Genomic DNA, 17,593 nt, shown 5'->3' on the forward strand with positions numbered 1-17,593 from the left:
CTATACATTTAATTTTACTTTATTTTTGTTCACTACCTTTTGTTTACATACCAAACAAAACATGATCTCCCTTTTGGATACGTCTCCTAAGTTCGTGAAGCTTGGTAATCATAACTCATAATACATGCTATTACTTTTGACTAATACGTGTAGAATCAACCTATCCTGGCTAAGTAATCAGATATCCTCAACATGGGCCTTGTCATATCAAGACACAACTGCCTGCTCTCCATTATGTGCAGGCATATCTTCCTCTGTATTCAACGGCTGCAACATGTGATATTTCTCACGCAGATACTCCTTCTGATTCTCTCTCATCAATCCCAACTCCAGCAGGAAATTGACAATATATAGAAAATCTTTAATATGCGAACGAAGACCGTCTTCTGCGTTATGACCCGTAGGAAGGGCAAGGACATCGGCGATTGTGCTGGCAATCTCAAAGAGCTTCTGTATGATGCCGCTGCCCTGGGTTGCTATACTCACAATACTGTCTAGCCTGCCAACAAGACTGCGGAGTTGTATTGACAGACGCGATGCTGGGAACTGTAGTGATAGCCCTTCATGCGTTGTATCGGAGGATCCGGAGTGGAGAAGACCTTGTGACAGAGCCAGCTGCCATAACAATGTGCGCAACCAAAGTCTCGTGATGAAGAGGTCGGCACGTTGCAGTTCCGTAAAGCCAGCGTGTCCAGCAGTACTCATCCTTGCCTCGGCCGCTGCGGCGTTCATCTCAGCCTGGTCAAGCTGCACCTGCTTGTTCTCGATCCACTGCACCGTTAGCCCACCAATCGAACCCCGTTGCGATTGCCAACATGCGAGGAACGTCTCGTCCAGAATCAGGAAGAGTTCTATTAAGCAGTTAAACCCAACTCTGATGTGTTCCGGTGTGGAGGCATCTGTAGCCGAGAGGTTTGTGTGAAGAGGGGGCATAATGCTAGGATATCCATCGGCGATGGTAAGAAATCTTTCGTGTATATATGCCTCCCAGTAAACTTGTTGGAACCGAGCCATCGGATATGGTGTCCGTGTCGGGTCTGGCAACGTCCGTTGCTGGACCTCCATGACTTGAATTAATGATATTGCCTCCCGGATAAAGCTGAAACTTCGGTCGAGGCGAGTTAAACCCATTGTTGAGATCTCGAGGTAGATACATGTAATGATGCGCTTGATGCTGTGAGGCACCCCCTCATCTACGCGTCCAGGGCCATGACTACTGATGCCGGCACGATGATGTGCTTCGAGACTGTGGTATACCAGGTTGCTTATTTGCGCTGCTACACTACCGTGCGTGTTGTCTGCCGTCTGTGATAAAAAGGTAGTGACGGCAGCGTATGCGTATACCAGAGCTGCGTCCTCGGGATTATGATGCATCATGGATATTGATGCGAGAATTTCCTCGGGGGTGATTGCAGGACTGAAAGGGTAAACGACCTTTTCAAACTCTGGCAGCAGCGAGTGAAAGAAGCCGTTGGTAAAGGCCTCCGAGTTTGGAGAGAAAGGACCGGATGCTGATGCTGAACCAGGGCTACTCCCTGGCGGCCATTCGCTAGCTGCATGAGGCGTTGAATGAACTGCCGAAGGAGACACGGAAGCGCTTGGCGAAAGAACCGTCTGCTGCTGGATGTTGCCTTCTCTGGCCTGGGCTACAAGTCGTCCTCGCTTGGGGTTCTGACGTTTCCTAGGCGCCGTTGACCTGATGCATTGGACATCGAACTGACGGCAAGGCGAGCAGGGGTTTCCATCATCGCACTTGACCTTACGCACTCGACAACCATGGCAGGCAGGCATTGCAGAAATAAAAATAAAAATAAAATGCAATAATGCGACAATACTGTAGGCGATATAACTCAGGACAGGCCCTTATTAAAGCCGTAGAGTGGAGGTCAATATGAAGCTGAGCTGTTTCGAGATGAAGCGCGTTTTGGCTTTGGCTTTGGCTCCAGCCCCCGCGGATCACGTCGGGCCTGAGCAAGCGCTAGACGCATATGGAAGGCAGACATTATAGGTCACGTGAAGAACATGCATCAGCGAGTGTGGCTTTTGCGAGTATTAGAGGAGAATAAATGAATATTGAAGCAGCTTCAATAGACTTTGATATGATACAAGATGAGAGACTGATGGCAAGTAATTTAATAGCCATGGTGGAGTCATGACCAAGTGCTACGTAGAGTACTACAATACAACGAGGTAGTAGGATAGGTAGCTTTGGCCCGGGCTGTAGTTTGAGTCTTTGACTCGCGTTTACGTTTAATAGCTGCACAGACAAAGTAAGTGCATTTCCCCTGATAAAGGGTATTTTCTACTGCAATGGTACATGATTCAAACTCAATTTAACCTATACAAACATTGCGAGTCATTAATACGAGTACATGAAACCCCAGACATGCCGACATGATAGGCTCTTGGCTGCTTGTAACCTCATGCAACAAACATTGCTTTTTTGCTGCAGTTTGTAGATCTACATGGCGACTACGGAGTATTTTGAATACAGAGCTAGCCCATCATGTCTGATTTGGACCCTGGAACTGCATGAATAGACCGCCAAGTAAATTGCATTGTCCTGTCGCTTTACAACATTGGCTGGCTGATTGGAGGTCGTTGATTGCTCTTGTCTCTTGTCTCGTCTCTCATGAAACAGATCTGTCTTTGATCAAGACTGGCAAACAGCCTCATGTACATCAGACAACAACTATTCCTTACTCAGTCTCTCATCGGAGTGAGCGATCACATTCCATAATAGATTCCACATATCAAGCATCCGCAAATATCCATCCCCTTACAGGCTTCCAGACCGACAGATGTCCTTTGCTTATACCGATCATTATACCGGTGTCAAAGTCAGAGCCCCGTCTGTCGATTATGCCGAGGCTAGCTGGACCATTATGTTGGTAGGCGGTATTCCGATATTGAAACATCATCAATTTTATCCACCGCATTGGAAAAGAGAGTCGGTCTGGACTCGTTTCACCTCATACCGCATAGTTTCTATGACCACAAAACTCCTATTTGTGATATTCGGCTCGCGTACCCTTGACGCAATGCTTCCTTGCAGGGTTGACTCGTTGGGAAATCTTCTGGAACTTCTCCCACCGCCTGGAAAATAACCGTGCTCATGGCCCATGCCCATGCCCAACCGTCTGGAAGGAAGCCTCGTTGTTCCAAAGCGGATCTCCAATTTAGCATGACATCTCGGCCGGTATACCGGTAGCATGTACATACGTATGTAGGTACAATGTATGTTATCTAGCGGTCTGGGGGGCGTTTGGGATCGTAAAGTTCCCCATCACGGGCTTTGAAACCCTACACAGACAGGCAACAACAGAAAATTTAACCAGGTTCAGCCTTGCTTGTGCCATGCTGTCACCGATTCGATGGCGCTTACAGGTGGATGAGTTTTGGTCCTGAAACCCTGCCCAGGTAACGAATCCCTCCCCGGCCGGGCAGCTAGCTAATAGAGCCAGTAGACAGGCTAGCCCAGCTAGGTATGTAGAACAGCGAGTGACATGGAGGCTAGATTAGAGCGTCGGCACCGGAGCCACGGTTCTGACGCTGCCGCTGTCCGGGGGTGTTAGAGTGAGTTGCGACCTACGGGGAATATGACCCCTGCAGCCCGGACAACACTTGCTTTCCAGGTTTCGTTCTGTTACCAGTTGGGCTCAGAAACGTAGGCCAAGCTAGACAACGAAGCCAGCGTGTGTAGTGAAGTGTACATGCTACAGCACAAAAGGACTTTTTAACAGGATGGCACTTACATATATGTACATGCAGTCAGTCATTCGACTCATACAAGACGCAATATGACACACACACACTACACACCCTTTCCCCAACATTTTCGTCTCCCTTGAGCTGAGTGAGAGCTTTTTGGGATGCGGCACTTGCACGGCATCTGATTTCTGTCAGATGTTCAAAGCGCTTTCGATCGCATGGCAAACAGGGATAGATAGGTTTTCATTCTTGGGTGCAACCCATCCAGCTAGGAACAAGAGGGAGAAAGACCCGCCCCGGTGATCCGACACTTTCGGTTCCATGTACCGGTGGAATTAAAAAAGAGCCCACAGCGAAGAGTCGGGACAGGCACTTCTCCTAGTTTGCCTGCTTGCTTGCTGGCAGATGGGATGGGATGACTTGGGTTGGGTTGGGGTTGGGGGTGTGAGAGAAGAGGACAAAAAAAAAGGAGCCTGCAAATGGATGGAATTTCAAGGGCACTTAGACAGGACCGTTCTCGTGGAACCGACTCCGATTGGCCATATTAAGCTCTCAGACCCTTCTTCATCGTTGAGGACCGTTGTACTACTCGGTAAAAATAAAACAAAATAAAAAATAAAGCATGTTCTTGTAGTAGTAAACGGTAATGGGGTGTGGTTCATTCGTATTCATGAATCCTTGTCCTGGTGGTTTTTGCTTGCTATTGATATTGTCAATGACAATTTATTTACTTTGACAACTGTAGGTCATAATGTTGTGTATCATGAATAAAAGTACTGATCAAAAATTCCTGTGCGTCAACTTGAGCCTCGTATGTCATGGTTACACACACAGTATCCGCATCTTTTTTTATTTGTTTGTTTTAAAAAACGATCGCCCCAGCATCTGAGCTTAGCCTTTGACGTGTCGCAGTTGTGTTTGCCTCACACCCGAAACCTGTCAAAAACTGTCGGAAGAATAGATAAATTACCTACTTACCCATGACTGTCTAACTATTCCGTATCCATCAATCATCCTTACAAATTATCCTTGCTCTTGACATATTCCGTACTCGGGAAACTCTTCCCTTGCCACTGGAGGCACTTTTTTGACAATCCCAATCAATCCTTCCCGGAACTTTGGAATCACCATCCGAACCGATCGGCAGACGAAAAAGGGCACTGGACCGTGGAACTGGAAACTTGAGAGAGTTCCGTATAAACGTAGGTAGATTAACCTTGACAGCGTTGCTTGTGATTCTCTCAATGGCACCGCACCAATGGATGATGGTGGAAACTCAAAGGTAACGCCGTTGATACAGTACCTTTTTTGCTTTCTTTTTGACAGGGCTGTGACAGATGACCAGGCTCTTTATTCCTAGTGTTAGTCAAGGATGGGAGAATGGAAAGAAAAAAGTTAGACCCTGGTCTATGAAATAATAACGTGGCTCGGGAAATGAACTGGCTCGTGCGAAGGAGATTCTTGGCTAACTAGGTGATGGAAGAATGGGAATGGGTGGATGGGTTGGGATGGGAAAGGGGTCTTGTAAAGCACAATCCATCAAACAGTCCACATGAACATGAACTGGCTCGTCGATATTATGGAGTAACAGCACAACAGACCGACCCAACTGCCACTTAACAGCCCGCTTGTTTAATACGTAGGTAGCACCAAGGCTAGGGTCTACCCGAAAGCGGTGGACAAAACAATACAACACACAACAGACGTCACCTCTACAGTATGTACAACGACCCTACCTATATGCCCATCGACCCTAATCCTATGCATCAAGGCCTGAATAGCCGGGGAGACGTGTACTTGACACACTCATGTGCAGCTGGTCGTCGGTCGGTGTGGTATGATGACGGAGAGGACAAGAGAAGAAACGATCAGTGCGAGTGAGTACGTATGCTGTTTTAATCATTGCTTTTTGTATTGAATCAGTGTTTTTGCCTGCCATTGATTAATTAATTTGAGTGGTTGACAAAAAAAACAATGGTTTTTTTACAATGTGTCTCCCTGTTTTTGGTCTTGTCTCAACGGGAATGATGTGTCGTCGGATGGAGAGCTTAGCCGACTTGTCATAATGTATGAAATGCTATCCTGTGTGCTATCCCACACCGAGATTGGATCTGAATGTCATCATAGTCCAGCTGAGTCGCTCACCGTCCCTTTTTTTTCCCTTCCTTTTGCTTCGCTTCCCCTTGCGCCCCAACGTATAGTGACTTTTGAGCCCAAAATCCATCGTGGCGTCTCTTCTAGAATTCCGTTTGGAATACAAGTCCCTAGTTGCAAGCCTCATCCTGGTCCGGACAGTGATTGAGATTCCCCACAAGCTTGGTCTGGTCTGGTGTCCACCATCCCTTCACTTGAACTTTTTTGGACGACCCCTGGCTGGCTTGACCCGTATCAAACGCCCTTGATCTGGTTCATCTCGCTCGCCTTGCGTTTTAGAGTCTGTATGTACAGCACAGCGCTGTACAGCAAGCACAGTACACAGGTGCAGTCATGACTAACTGACTAGCCAAATCGGTCCCCCTCTGCTGCTGCTGCTGCTCCTCCTCCTTCTCTGGCTCAAGAGAGCCATGTAAGTCATGTTGATTGAAATCGAGAATTGAGACTCCCAAGAACCATCCCGCCTCAAACATGACTCCCGATCACCGTAACAAACAATTGCCACATTTGGATAATCCCCCAGACCAGTCCAAAACCAGGGCCCGGCAACTTGACCTGGCGTTCCGCCGCCAGACCAGTCCAGTGCTAAAAAGACAGAGAGGCTCACGGCCCCTGCCGATCCTAGCACTGGGATAGTCGAACAGCTAGGCCTGCGGTCTGCTAGGATAAGACCAGGCACAGGGGGGCGTCTTCCAAAAGTTGGGCTAGGAGGGACAACTTATCAGGGGTGTTTGTGCGTTGACCGCCAGGTAATGACCAGACCTGAAAGTATCGGTGCGTAGAAGCCACGCGAGCCTCCAAATTTCGGGGGTACCTTTCTCAGATTTAAGACAAAATGGTCCCCGTCATATTTTCTTTGCTGCGATCAGTTTCTCTTGGTTTTTTAAGAATACCCCGTTGTGCGCGTTGCCCTTGGATTCCTATCTTTCAGTTCAGTTCATCATCTCAGTTCAGCTTAGCTTTGCCATTACTTGCTTGCTGCTTTACAACACACACCCACACACAAAACCTACAACCAAACGACTCTACCAACCAACTCATCAGCATATTTATCTTTGTCCAAACTTCCAGGACAACGAACCTTCATTGTACCGCTCCAACAAATCAAAAACAAAACCACCATCATCATGCCTCGCGGACCTTACGACACCACCGGCGTTGTCAAGCCTGGTGCTCCCAAGCCCCCCAAGGGCAAGAAGTGCCCTCAGCTCGTTCCCGTTCTTGAGCAATAAGACGATGCAACATTTGCGACTAGACTTCTGTTATGAGCCAGCGTGCCTCAGGTCAGTTTCCTAGTTCTCAAAACTTTTCCACTCAGATTGCTAACCCCTCCTCAGGGCCACACTGTAATACCAAGCCGACATGCGTGCTTCAACGACATGCGCACTGTTTTTGCAATGATGATATCGACTACCGATCGAAATAAAAAGGGATTCGTGGGATGACGGAGTTTGTGGGATTATGCTTTCTTCTGCTTTGGGAAACGGTTCGGAAAAGTACTATTAGACGGAATACTCAGGTCTCGGATCATGATCTATCTATTATGGGATTGTCAGGAGGAGGGGAAACGGCAATATGGTTATAGAAACGTACAAATGAGTGCGTAAGGTCCCAGGACCGACTTAATACTTTGATACCTACACCTATTGGAATACGACTTGTAACAATAATTCTTGATACTTTGCCTATCACCGTGAGATGAGAGCTGACAGCTTTGTGACGTTTATTGAGTTCGATAGTTTGACCATTTTATGGACTAAAGAGACTGGGCGTTAACGTTATTGCATAAGTTGCAGCCCTACAGAGTATAGTTTGAACTATCGTGATCTCGAATCGGCTGGTGGAGCTGAATGGACCTAGTGGAACCTGTGAAGCTAACTGAGTATTAATTAATCGATCCAGGGACATCCCAGATGGCGTCTTGTCGTTTTCGAGTCCCATCTCAAGTGTCCTCCCACTAGAGAGGTACTATGCAATTGGAAGCAGAATTCCTTGGTGACTCCGGTTTCGCATCGTATATAAGCCATCGAGAGGGATGTGGCAACGAATTGATTGACGATGGAATGAAGGCGAAGTATTGTCGAGGGAGGAAAGAAAGAGAAGGGTCGAATTTGTGGTCATCTGAAACCCGTTTGCCAGCCACGGCGGTTGAGACCTGGAGTAAGGAATGCGCGATCCTTCCTTTTCCCCTCTTTTCAACGTCCAGAGAGAGTACCTGACCAAGGGAAGGAGGCCGTTGACTTTAGTTGACGCTAACGTTGTAATAGAAAACCGGCTGGAGGCGATTTTCATTTCCATTGAACAAATAAAACGGCTATTTAATTAATTGCATGACCCTTTTCGTAATTGCGGCCGTTGATGTTGATGTTGTTTTCACGTGATCTAATTGGGTGTATGTGTGTAAGTCGAAAGTGAGGCTATTGACGACGATGCGGCAGCAGCCGAAGCAGGGACCAGTTTGAGAAACGACACGTTCGAATCAGCCCTATAGTTTAATGTATAGGAAGGAAGGGAGGGGTGCATCCCGTCTCTTATCTCTTTCAGCATTAACCCAGCATGAGCATCTACTTAAGGCAAGGCAAGGTAGGCAGGTGCTTCATATCTGGGACTAATAATAAATGGAGGCATTTACCCCGGATTTCCGTGTGGGGGTGGAGTAGTATGGACGCGGGATGTCTACTCTCCAACCCCATTTGTACTCTCTCATCTCTCTATCTATCTATCATCCACTGCACTGACCTCTTCTGATGCATGAGATCGGATGCGGCATCCAGATCTGGCAAATAGAAGAGCGTCACCTAGATGGCCAGGTCGTGGCCTACCATAATAGGTGCGGGTTGTTGAAACATCGATCATCTGAACATCGATGGTGATGGCTAACTTGAGCTTCACTTGCATCATATCATGCAAGACCATAATCCAGACTCAAAAGTCTCACTTTAGCTTGTTAAATATGCATGTCTGTTATCTCTAGCAAGTAAACATCACGATGTTGTTTCTCAAGCACCGAATACACCTGAGTGGTGTGACATGTGAAGCGCAAAGACCGTGCCGGTCTACAATCATTTAAAATATCGCTGAAATGAAGCTTCGGTCTTTTTTTTTTCTTTTTCCCCTGGACTACATTCTCGGTGATGTTCGGACAAACAACAGTGGACGGTGATTGTTGCTGTAGTAGCTGTCGCTGTTCAACGTGTATAATGGCTTCAGTGTGGTCCGATACCGTCGATTCTCGTACCAGTCAACCTTTCACGCAAGGGTTGTAATTACCGAAACACACAGAACAGGCAACAAATTGAATGCTTCGGTATAACTGTGGTGCTTCTTTCGGCATAGTCATTTCGAGTTGTCGGTCAAGATAGATGGATTTGTGGGATAGGATGGGGATGAGTATAGGGTGGCTCATGGGTATCACGGACAGCAAAAATGTGACTATCCTGCTATCCTAGCATGAGGGGTAGGAGGGGCGCGTAAGTGTTGACTAAACACGTGTGTTTATGTCGTCGGTTTTCGGGCAGTATCAAGGGGAGCAAATGTGCAGTTGATTTGGTCTTCCAGTCTCACTTTGCCAGACGAATAATTTGCATTATATTGTCATATCATTGTATTATTCTCAGAGCTCAAAAACACAATACACTCTACCTGCTGCATGTCATCATCTGTCGTGTTAACATCTGCCGTCAAAATGGTCCGTATATGGCCCGTGAGCACTTGTCTGCGTCTGCTTTTGCTTCTGCATCTGCATCACATCGCATCAAAGGGTCGAGCTGGGCTGCCAAATGTCTGCCATCATCTCATCTCCCACTTTTTTTGGCCAAGTGCATTGCATCAAAAAATTAGCTCGGATGCAACCGATCAGAAGCACCCATCTTAGGCCTTCATACAGCACCGCTGCCTTCCTGCACCAATAGGTGTAAGCCATGTAACATTTGAGGAATGTATGAACCACCAACCACCGACCTCCGACCAACCTGCCGTTCCCACATTCACAACCACCAACCAACCTCTCATTCTGAATCCTTCTCTAGAAAAATCTACCAACTTTCAGAATCATCCTCTTGGACCCCTGGAGTTCCCAACCTCGAACTAAATTCGTTCCTGAAAACTCCTTCATAAACGTCTTAGCGATCCGATGGCGCATCCTATTAAAGGCAAGCGGCGGCGATGCTTGCAAGCTCCCCGGCTTCCGGATGCATCACCAATTGGCCCTCCATGCGACTAAGACTGTTTGGATGAGGCACGATTGCCTCTCGACCAACGACATCCGCAGCACTGGCGGTGACAACTGGCGCCGCCCCTGTCTTGGGTTTCCGAGCTGTCGTTCACCGCCATCGAAACGTCCCCACGCGGCCCGCTCGCGCACCCGGCAGACTGTTCCCCGTCTCTCAGCCTATCCGCTCCGACTGAAGGAGAGTCCATGCGGTGAAGGCTTGTGCTTATAATGCTTGAAATACAAATGCAGCACTATTTCTCGTGCTTTCGACCAACTGATTTCACAAAGGCTTCTGCTCTGCAGCCTGGAGAGCCCATGGCCGCTCCGGTATTTCATATTTAACCCTACCTTGTTCAATGACAATACCGTCCTACAGGGCGAGTCGCTCATGAATGGATTCCAACACCATCATGGCGGTCCAAGAGACCATTGCTGCCCTTACTTGGCAGCAGGCCGGGTGTTTGCTTGCAGGCATCTGGCTCATCTATGTCGTTGCCCTTGTGGTCTGGAGACTATGGTTTAGCCCTCTGGCCCATATTCCAGGTCCCAAGCTGGCGGCTTTAACTCAATACTATGAGTTCTACTACGACTTTGTCTTAGGGGGACAATATACCTACAAGATCATCGATATGCATGAACGTTATGGCCCCATCGTTCGCATCAACCCCTGGGAAGTTCATGTTGGAGATCCCGAGTTCTTCTCAGACCTCTACTCCGGACCTAGCCGACGCAGGGACAAGTGGACATTCTACACCCAGCAGGTAAACACGTTGTGCTATAGAAGAACGAGGACAATCACTAACATCAACCTAGTCTGGTGCTCCTCGTACGCAAGTCCCTCACCCAAACGCTCTCGCAGCCCCCAAGACTGCGACTGAAGGCCCTCTTGCTGCCATCGACCACAGCCTTAACAAGTTGCGGCGAAGTGCGCTGAACCCTCTTTACACAACTCAAACTGTGCGCGAACTGCAGCCGGTGATCGAGGAAAGAGTGGAAGCCCTTCTTACTGCGTTCATGAACTACGCCGAGGTATCCAATGGCCAACCTCTTGATGTCATGTATCCCTACTCGGCCTTGACCAATGGTAAGTTCCTTTATTCTTATATCACCTCGCGCCTCTAATAGTATTACTAGACGTTATCAACGAATATGCTTTTGCTCGAAGTGATCATCTTGTCGAAAAACCCGATTTTGGCGCCGAAGTCACCAACGACCTTCTCATCGGTACCCACATGGGACCATGTGTGCAGCAGCTCGATTGGGTACTCACTCTTGTCAACGCTTTGCCCGAGTCCATTTCGAACCGATGTATGCCAGGATGGGGTGGTTTTCTCAAGATGAAGAATGATATTTTCGAGCAGATTCACAGTGTTGATCCTCCTCAGAGCACTGGTAAATGGAGAATGGATGGAGGTCATCCTACCATGCTGTCGACTAGGACCCGCTCTACACGGGAGAAGAATGCTTCACACCAGGCTCAGGAAAGCCAAATCAGTGTTCAAGGTGGCGCCCTCACTACCTCGTGGGCCATGTCCCTTGCCACGTTCCATCTCCTCAATCGCCCTGAGACTCTTCGCAAATTGCGAGACGAACTCTTTGCTGCCATGCCTGATGCTTATGAGACGGTTCCGCTGTCACGACTGGAGAAGCTCCCCTACCTTCGGGGAGTAGTCAAGGAAGCACTACGACTTGGTATCGGAACTAGCAGTCGTCTCGCGCGTGTTGCGCCAGATGAAGCTCTCGTATACCATGATCGTGAGAACGGCGAGGACTGGAATCTTCCACCAGGATCCATCGTTGGCATGAGTCCTTACAAGACTGTCATGGACGAGAGCATCTTTTACGACGCCCGAGGCTTCCACCCTGAGCGCTGGGTTGAAGATGGCGAGCGGCTCGACAAGTACCTTGACATCTTCTGCTCTGGTTCCCGCATCTGCCTCGGCATGGCTCTGGCTCATGCCGAACTTTACCTTACACTAGCCAAACTCTTCCGCAGATGGGGAAGTGGTGGAGTTGTGTTTGGCAGCGATGACGGCGATCAACGCTATGGAGATGTTGGCTACCTCAGCATTTTCGAAACCCGAGTTCGAGATTGTGAGATTGATGCTGACTACTTCATGCCCATCCCATACAAGGGATCTGAAGGTTTCCGCTTCGCCTTCGAAACCTACTAAGTGAAGTAAAAAACTTCACACTTTTGAAATCAAGGTACTGGTATCTTTCCTTGCTCTGCTTTGCGATACCCAAGTGTCTTTCTGTCTCTTTCTCTTTATGAACCTTTGATGGAAATGAGTTTGTACGAAGGTTATACTATGTTATCATGTCATGAGAAAGCTATGAGTTTCATGTTTATGTTTATACGATACGGCACATGCGTGCCTTTTCCTATGTCTTACGCTATTGTTCTGTACTTTTGCTTACTGGAGGTCGTCTGTTTATCACATCTTGTTCCTGAAGAGGGGGAATCTGATCGCGATTCTTGAGCACCTATTTTGAGCATGGATGAACGAGGACCTCTAAGAATATGACCCAATCTTCAATTGCCGAAAGGCGCACGGGCAAGAGGATGGTCTTCTATGTCACGAAAAATACGATGTATGAGATTACACGAACGCCGAATCCGAAAGGATTAACTACAGAGGAGTTTACTTTGCCTATTTTCGCGTCTCCAGTACAAGGGCACTTGTTCTAGAGATAAGATTTATTAGACGAAGAGACCAAAAAAAAGAACCATGAGTTACTGTTATGAAATAAACAAATCAAAACGTTAAAACATCAATTATTCATCTTGACATGTTGGTTCCTTCGCTTGTACGAATGTCACCTTGTAATATAAAGGCTCGCTTCCAATGCCGATCCCAGGCTTAGTATTGAAACATTCACGGCAGTTCATCTGATGCTTCGAGAATTTATTAACAATCATCGAAATGGCAGTGGAGCTTCTGTAGTCGAGAGGTCCATTCCATGGAGTAATTAGTAGCCCCTAATTTACAGGGGACGACTGACGCCACATAACCTGATACAACACCTATTATTATCCAGCACTCTAGTTGACGTAGCCAGCCATTGGATTGGATCCATTCGCCGTGGGTAGGTCAAAGCAAGCAGCCACCGACCGAAACCACCACGTTTTCTATTTGAAGATTCGATGTCGTTTGATGGTTAAGTGTCCACTGTCTCCTGATTTTATCTTCCGCTTCTTTTATTGATTGCTTCTTCCTTTCTATCTTCTTTCCCATATATGTACTTGTTCTGTTTTTATATTGCTATCATTTCTACTTTTTCTTACTGTATCATCTGTCCTTTAGTAGATAGCCATCATGGCTTCGTTTGATCCCGCTGCAAGGAAGCGAGTCCTCCGCGTTATTGCTGTCTCACTACTCCTCGACTTGGTACGCGGCAAGCTGAAACCAAAATATGCTTTACATGCTAACTATTCTGATCTAGATCTCCTTCACCTTTATCCTTCCCTTGTTCCCGCAGCTTCTCGAATTCTATCGCGATCTCGAAGGCCGAGTCCCTCTTGACAAAGATGCGCCCCAAACCCTCCTCCAGCACGTTCTATCAGGCCTCCACCGATACAAGGCCTCGTTCTCACGCCCGATCGAGTCGCGTCATGATATCGTTCTGCTAGGTGGAGCTCTCGGCTCCCTCTTCTCGTGCGTTCACCACAGGTCCTATGAACAGCCATTGAGTCGTAAGCTGACAATCTTGCGTTACGTATAGTCTTCTTCAGGCCATTGCATCGCCCCTTATCGGCGCTCTCTCCGATCGATACGGCCGTCGCAAAGCTCTCCTAGCGTCCATGTGCGGTAACATCCTCTCTGTGCTGCTCTGGGTTGCAGCTGTCGATTTCCGAACCTTTATCGCAAGCCGTGTTGTTGGTGGACTATCGGAGGGTAATGTCCAGCTCGCAACCGCAATGGCCAGTGACATCTCGGACGAATCGTCTCGTGGCGCGACCATGGCCTTAATCGGCGCGTGTTTCTCGATCGCTTTTACCTTTGGCCCTGGACTTGGTGCTTGGCTCAGCACGTTCTCGACTTTCACTGCGAACCCCTTTGCTGCAGCTGCAGGTTTCAGTTTGGCGCTGATTGTGACTGAGACGGTTTATCTGTACTTTAGTTTACCTGAGACTTTGCCTTCGATGCGCGACGCTGGGGCCAAGGGTGATGCGAAGAAGAAAGTTGCGCCCAAGAAGGTCGAGAGAACCAACTCTCACTTCCTTTTGAATGCCATTCACTTCGTCTTCCTGCTGTTCTTCTCCGGCATGGAAAGCTCCCTGTCTTTTATGACATATGAACTCTTCTCCTTTACGTCTGGCAAGAATGGACGACTATTGGGCTATGTCGGACTTGTGGCATCCATCCTTCAGGGCGGTGTTACACGACGTCTCCCACCCCTGATGTCCGTCCGTATCGGGACACTTGCGTGCCTTGCGTCCTTCGTTCTCTTGGGACGGGTCAACACCATTGGTGGTTTGTACCTAGCTGCGACATGTTTGGCAGTCACATCCGCCACGGTCGTCACTGGCTTGAACGCTCTGAGCAGCTTCGAGGCTCACGAGGACGAGCGCGGTAACAAGCTCGGTATGTTACGAAGCTGGGGTCAGCTTGGCCGAGGCCTGGGTCCCATCTTGTTCACAAGTGTATACTGGTGGGCTGGCCGAGAGGTCGCATATACTATGGGTGCCACTGGTATTGCAGTTGTCGCTGCAGCGGTGTTTGGTGGATTGAAGACGCCTAATGGAATGAACACCAAGGGCAAGAAGGTTGAGAGTAAGGTTCAGTAAATTATGTAGTTGATGTACGAAGTGGATGTTAGGAGATTTGTATATAACAGAGATTGAGGTTAAGCCGGACTTGACCTTTATATAGTACGACCGCTGATAGACAACTGAACGTTATCTTTCATTTTGTATGTCACTTCTACGGCCTTGTTGAGTTTACTACGATAGACTTGAATTGAGCAGCTTGACTTCATACCGTAGCTTGTCAACGTGTTTGCTTGCTGTTTTTCTTATTCATAAGACAGCAAAATGCAGCGGGCAGAACGGGAGTCGCTTCGGTTCCAGTCTCGAACATAGAACAAGAACGAGCAGTTGTTTTCTCAAAAGTAGGAGAAAAAAGTAAAAAGTAAAAAATTAAAAAGAACAAAAGATACCCGTACCCGGATTTGCACCAGGATCCTTGGCTTTCGCCTATACTGTTATAGGAGGCCAACGAGTTGCTATTACTCTATACGGGCTTGCGAATTCTTTAACCGTTCGGCCACGGGGCCGAGCTGGGTTACTGGTTGTTGAAAGAAGGATTGTTGTTGCAGTCTATATTCTGTTGGGCGGTTGTCTGCCAGTTGGTGGCGGCTGGCGGGATGCTGCAGAGTCACAGACGGCGGAGTGCAGGTCGGGATGTAGCGATTGGATAGCATGGGATGAATGAAGACAGTGGCTTCAGCAGATATCACTGTACATGCAGTTGGTATTGCTCGTGTGAATTGGTTCGTCGTTCGATGTTGTCGTCAAGTTTATCATGTTAGTCTTGGTTGTAGTCGCAAATGGATCTGTCGTTGAGTGCGCAGTAAAGTTCGTCAAGAAGCAACCAATGTCGACTCTCGAAATATCAATTGAATACTCGGTATCGGCGCTGCTCGATTTGTTCGACGCGAATTGCGACAACAGTAGACTGCGACATGCCTACGGCGCTATTCGAACATCCATGTGTAACACAGTCAAGGGGGGTTCTGCACTTTATATGACTTTTTGGGCTCCGCTTAACTAACCGCCAGGATAGGTCAAGCTCGACAGACATGATAGCGACCCTCAATTTCACAATCATTGGTCATAAACATGCACAGACTTTCATAATTGATATGCATGCCACCTTTGGATAACAAAAGCTTAGCTTGTGTACCTAGGTCTGGTGAGTGAGGTCAAGGTTGGTGTAAGTTACAAGTTATTTTGCTACCCTAAACAAACATCGAAATCGGGTCTCTGATGCGTCTCAACAAATTTTAACAATAGCGGTCTAAGGGTACGAGCAGAGTGAATTTCTTAAAAATAAAAAAAATCGTCTATGAATCATGAGATAATTTCAGATGCCGCTCCCTCCACATATAACTTCACGATATCTTTCGTCAAGTGACAAAATCGATATATTTCGAAGCGACAAACAGACGGCGGGGCCGAAACGAACAAAGCATGCAGAAGAGACCATACCCATAGTGGACAAACCACTTGGACCAGTCTCATGTCTGCAGACATGCCTTCTCCATAATGGCAATGTGACAACGAAGAAAAATATCAAGAATGGAGACGAAAGAGGAGCATAGCCGCCGTGAATATGCGCCCAATTTCGAAGCCAAGAGATTGATGATATGCATTGAAACAACTCTTCAACCTACCATTACAATTCCAGAGAAATCCTGGCGGCAATTTAGTGACATGTTCCAACTGCATCGAACGGATGATTTGCCACGGGTTTCTCTCTATGTTTTACAATTGACAATTCATACTGATTTAAGAGGTCGCAGTGACTAGTATGCTGAATCCACCTCGGCGTATTGATCAAAAAAAGTATTGAGGTGGCACTTGAAGCTGCATGAATTCACAAAACCCTCACTTATCAGAGCCTCCACTGAAAGTTCAAACGAAGGTGAGCTGCAGCTGCGCTTCGTGTAGGATCCACAGTGGCTGGACATGAGTTTTTTTTGCCCCTCCTTCTGCTGGTTTTTTTTCTGGTCTGGCGCGCGCTCTGTCTCTGGTTAGCATGGGCTTTGTTTTGCCTGGACCGAACTTCTATGGAGGGGTTTGTAGACGAGGAGGGGGAGGGGCACAAGACGAGTCAACAGCTGTTGCATGAGACACGCAAGACGAGGGAATGCAACAATAGACGGAGATTATAATCAGTATCATCAGTCGATATGATATTATATTAGAGGGAGGATTTGCAGTAGACACTCTACTGCGAGTATTACACTAGGTACAATTCTATTCCTGATGTCATGACAGTTCTATTGATGGGTGTTTCCATTTTACCCCTCCAGCTTGGTTGGTAGGCATAAGAAAATTTTTTGATACGCGACAATCAACTTCCTATTTGACCACCTCACAGCAACAAAACATCCTGGCCAAGCCCAGATCTTCCGTGCACTGGTCGCGCAGCGGTGGTGGCAACCCATAGACGCTAAGAGTATCAGTGGAGCATGACGTTGATTCGTGCAGGGAGTCTGAGCCAGAAACTGACTGCGCCAGAGTGGAGGGGTAGTCTGCAGTTTGAAGCTCTCCCCCTCCTTCTTCGATCATCGATGGTGGCAGAGGTGGGAAAAAATAGCATGGCCAACAACTTCTGTCACTGTGGCCTATCCCACGTATATGACACATTCACAGGAAAACCTAGAACCAAGATAACGACTGTAAAACCACGTAGTGACTCACGCCGGAGTTTCGTTGGGCTGACAGACGCAGAATGAGGGGCAAGGACAAAAAACATAATCCTCAGATGCTGGCCGGGTTGGGCA

The 17,593-nt window shown here is 47.7% G+C and overlaps 3 protein-coding genes and 1 non-coding gene across 4 annotated transcripts; 2 read left to right on the forward strand and 2 right to left on the reverse strand.

The window, feature by feature from the left end:
* Positions 1-17: 17 nt before the first annotated feature.
* EDB82DRAFT_496851 (uncharacterized protein) lies at positions 18-1,941 on the reverse strand. The gene has a single exon (XM_025733880.2). It carries the CDS (start codon positions 1,789-1,791, stop codon positions 208-210), a length of 1,584 nt encoding a protein of 527 aa, XP_025584742.1. The 5' UTR covers positions 1,792-1,941; the 3' UTR covers positions 18-207.
* Positions 1,942-10,238: 8,297 nt separating this feature from the next.
* EDB82DRAFT_151786 (cytochrome P450) lies at positions 10,239-12,427 on the forward strand. The gene is made up of 3 exons (XM_025733882.2): positions 10,239-10,839; positions 10,892-11,162; positions 11,213-12,427. Exons 1-3 carry the CDS (start codon positions 10,471-10,473, stop codon positions 12,250-12,252), a joined length of 1,680 nt encoding a protein of 559 aa, XP_025584744.2. The 5' UTR covers positions 10,239-10,470; the 3' UTR covers positions 12,253-12,427.
* A 699-nt stretch (positions 12,428-13,126) lies between these two features.
* EDB82DRAFT_152014 (major facilitator superfamily domain-containing protein) lies at positions 13,127-15,238 on the forward strand. Its single transcript, XM_025733883.2, has 3 exons — positions 13,127-13,470; positions 13,526-13,737; positions 13,805-15,238. Exons 1-3 carry the CDS (start codon positions 13,399-13,401, stop codon positions 14,868-14,870), a joined length of 1,350 nt encoding a protein of 449 aa, XP_025584745.1. The 5' UTR covers positions 13,127-13,398; the 3' UTR covers positions 14,871-15,238.
* EDB82DRAFT_t158 lies at positions 15,239-15,325 on the reverse strand. Its single transcript has one exon. It is a non-coding gene; the product is annotated as a tRNA-Arg (tRNA).
* Between the last annotated feature and the right edge of the window lie 2,268 nt (positions 15,326-17,593).

Source organism: Fusarium venenatum (assembly GCF_020744135.1).
Source record: "Fusarium venenatum strain MPI-CAGE-CH-0201 chromosome Unknown EDB82scaffold_2, whole genome shotgun sequence".
Lineage (NCBI taxonomy): Eukaryota > Fungi > Ascomycota > Sordariomycetes > Hypocreales > Nectriaceae > Fusarium > Fusarium venenatum.

Excerpts from the sequence above, each read along its gene's own strand:
- EDB82DRAFT_152014 (XM_025733883.2), top strand. The coding sequence starts at position 13,399 with ATGGCTTCGTTTGATCCCGCTGCAAGGAAGCGAGTCCTCCGCGTTATT. Across the intron at positions 13,471-13,525 it reads TCTCACTACTCCTCGACTTG|ATCTCCTTCACCTTTATCCT; the intron begins GTACGCGGCAAG and ends ATTCTGATCTAG. Across the intron at positions 13,738-13,804 it reads GCTCTCGGCTCCCTCTTCTC|TCTTCTTCAGGCCATTGCAT; the intron begins GTGCGTTCACCA and ends CGTTACGTATAG.
- EDB82DRAFT_151786 (XM_025733882.2), top strand. The coding sequence starts at position 10,471 with ATGGATTCCAACACCATCATGGCGGTCCAAGAGACCATTGCTGCCCTT. Across the intron at positions 10,840-10,891 it reads GGACATTCTACACCCAGCAG|TCTGGTGCTCCTCGTACGCA; the intron begins GTAAACACGTTG and ends ACATCAACCTAG. Across the intron at positions 11,163-11,212 it reads CTACTCGGCCTTGACCAATG|ACGTTATCAACGAATATGCT; the intron begins GTAAGTTCCTTT and ends TAGTATTACTAG.
- EDB82DRAFT_496851 (XM_025733880.2), bottom strand. The coding sequence starts at position 1,791 with ATGCCTGCCTGCCATGGTTGTCGAGTGCGTAAGGTCAAGTGCGATGAT.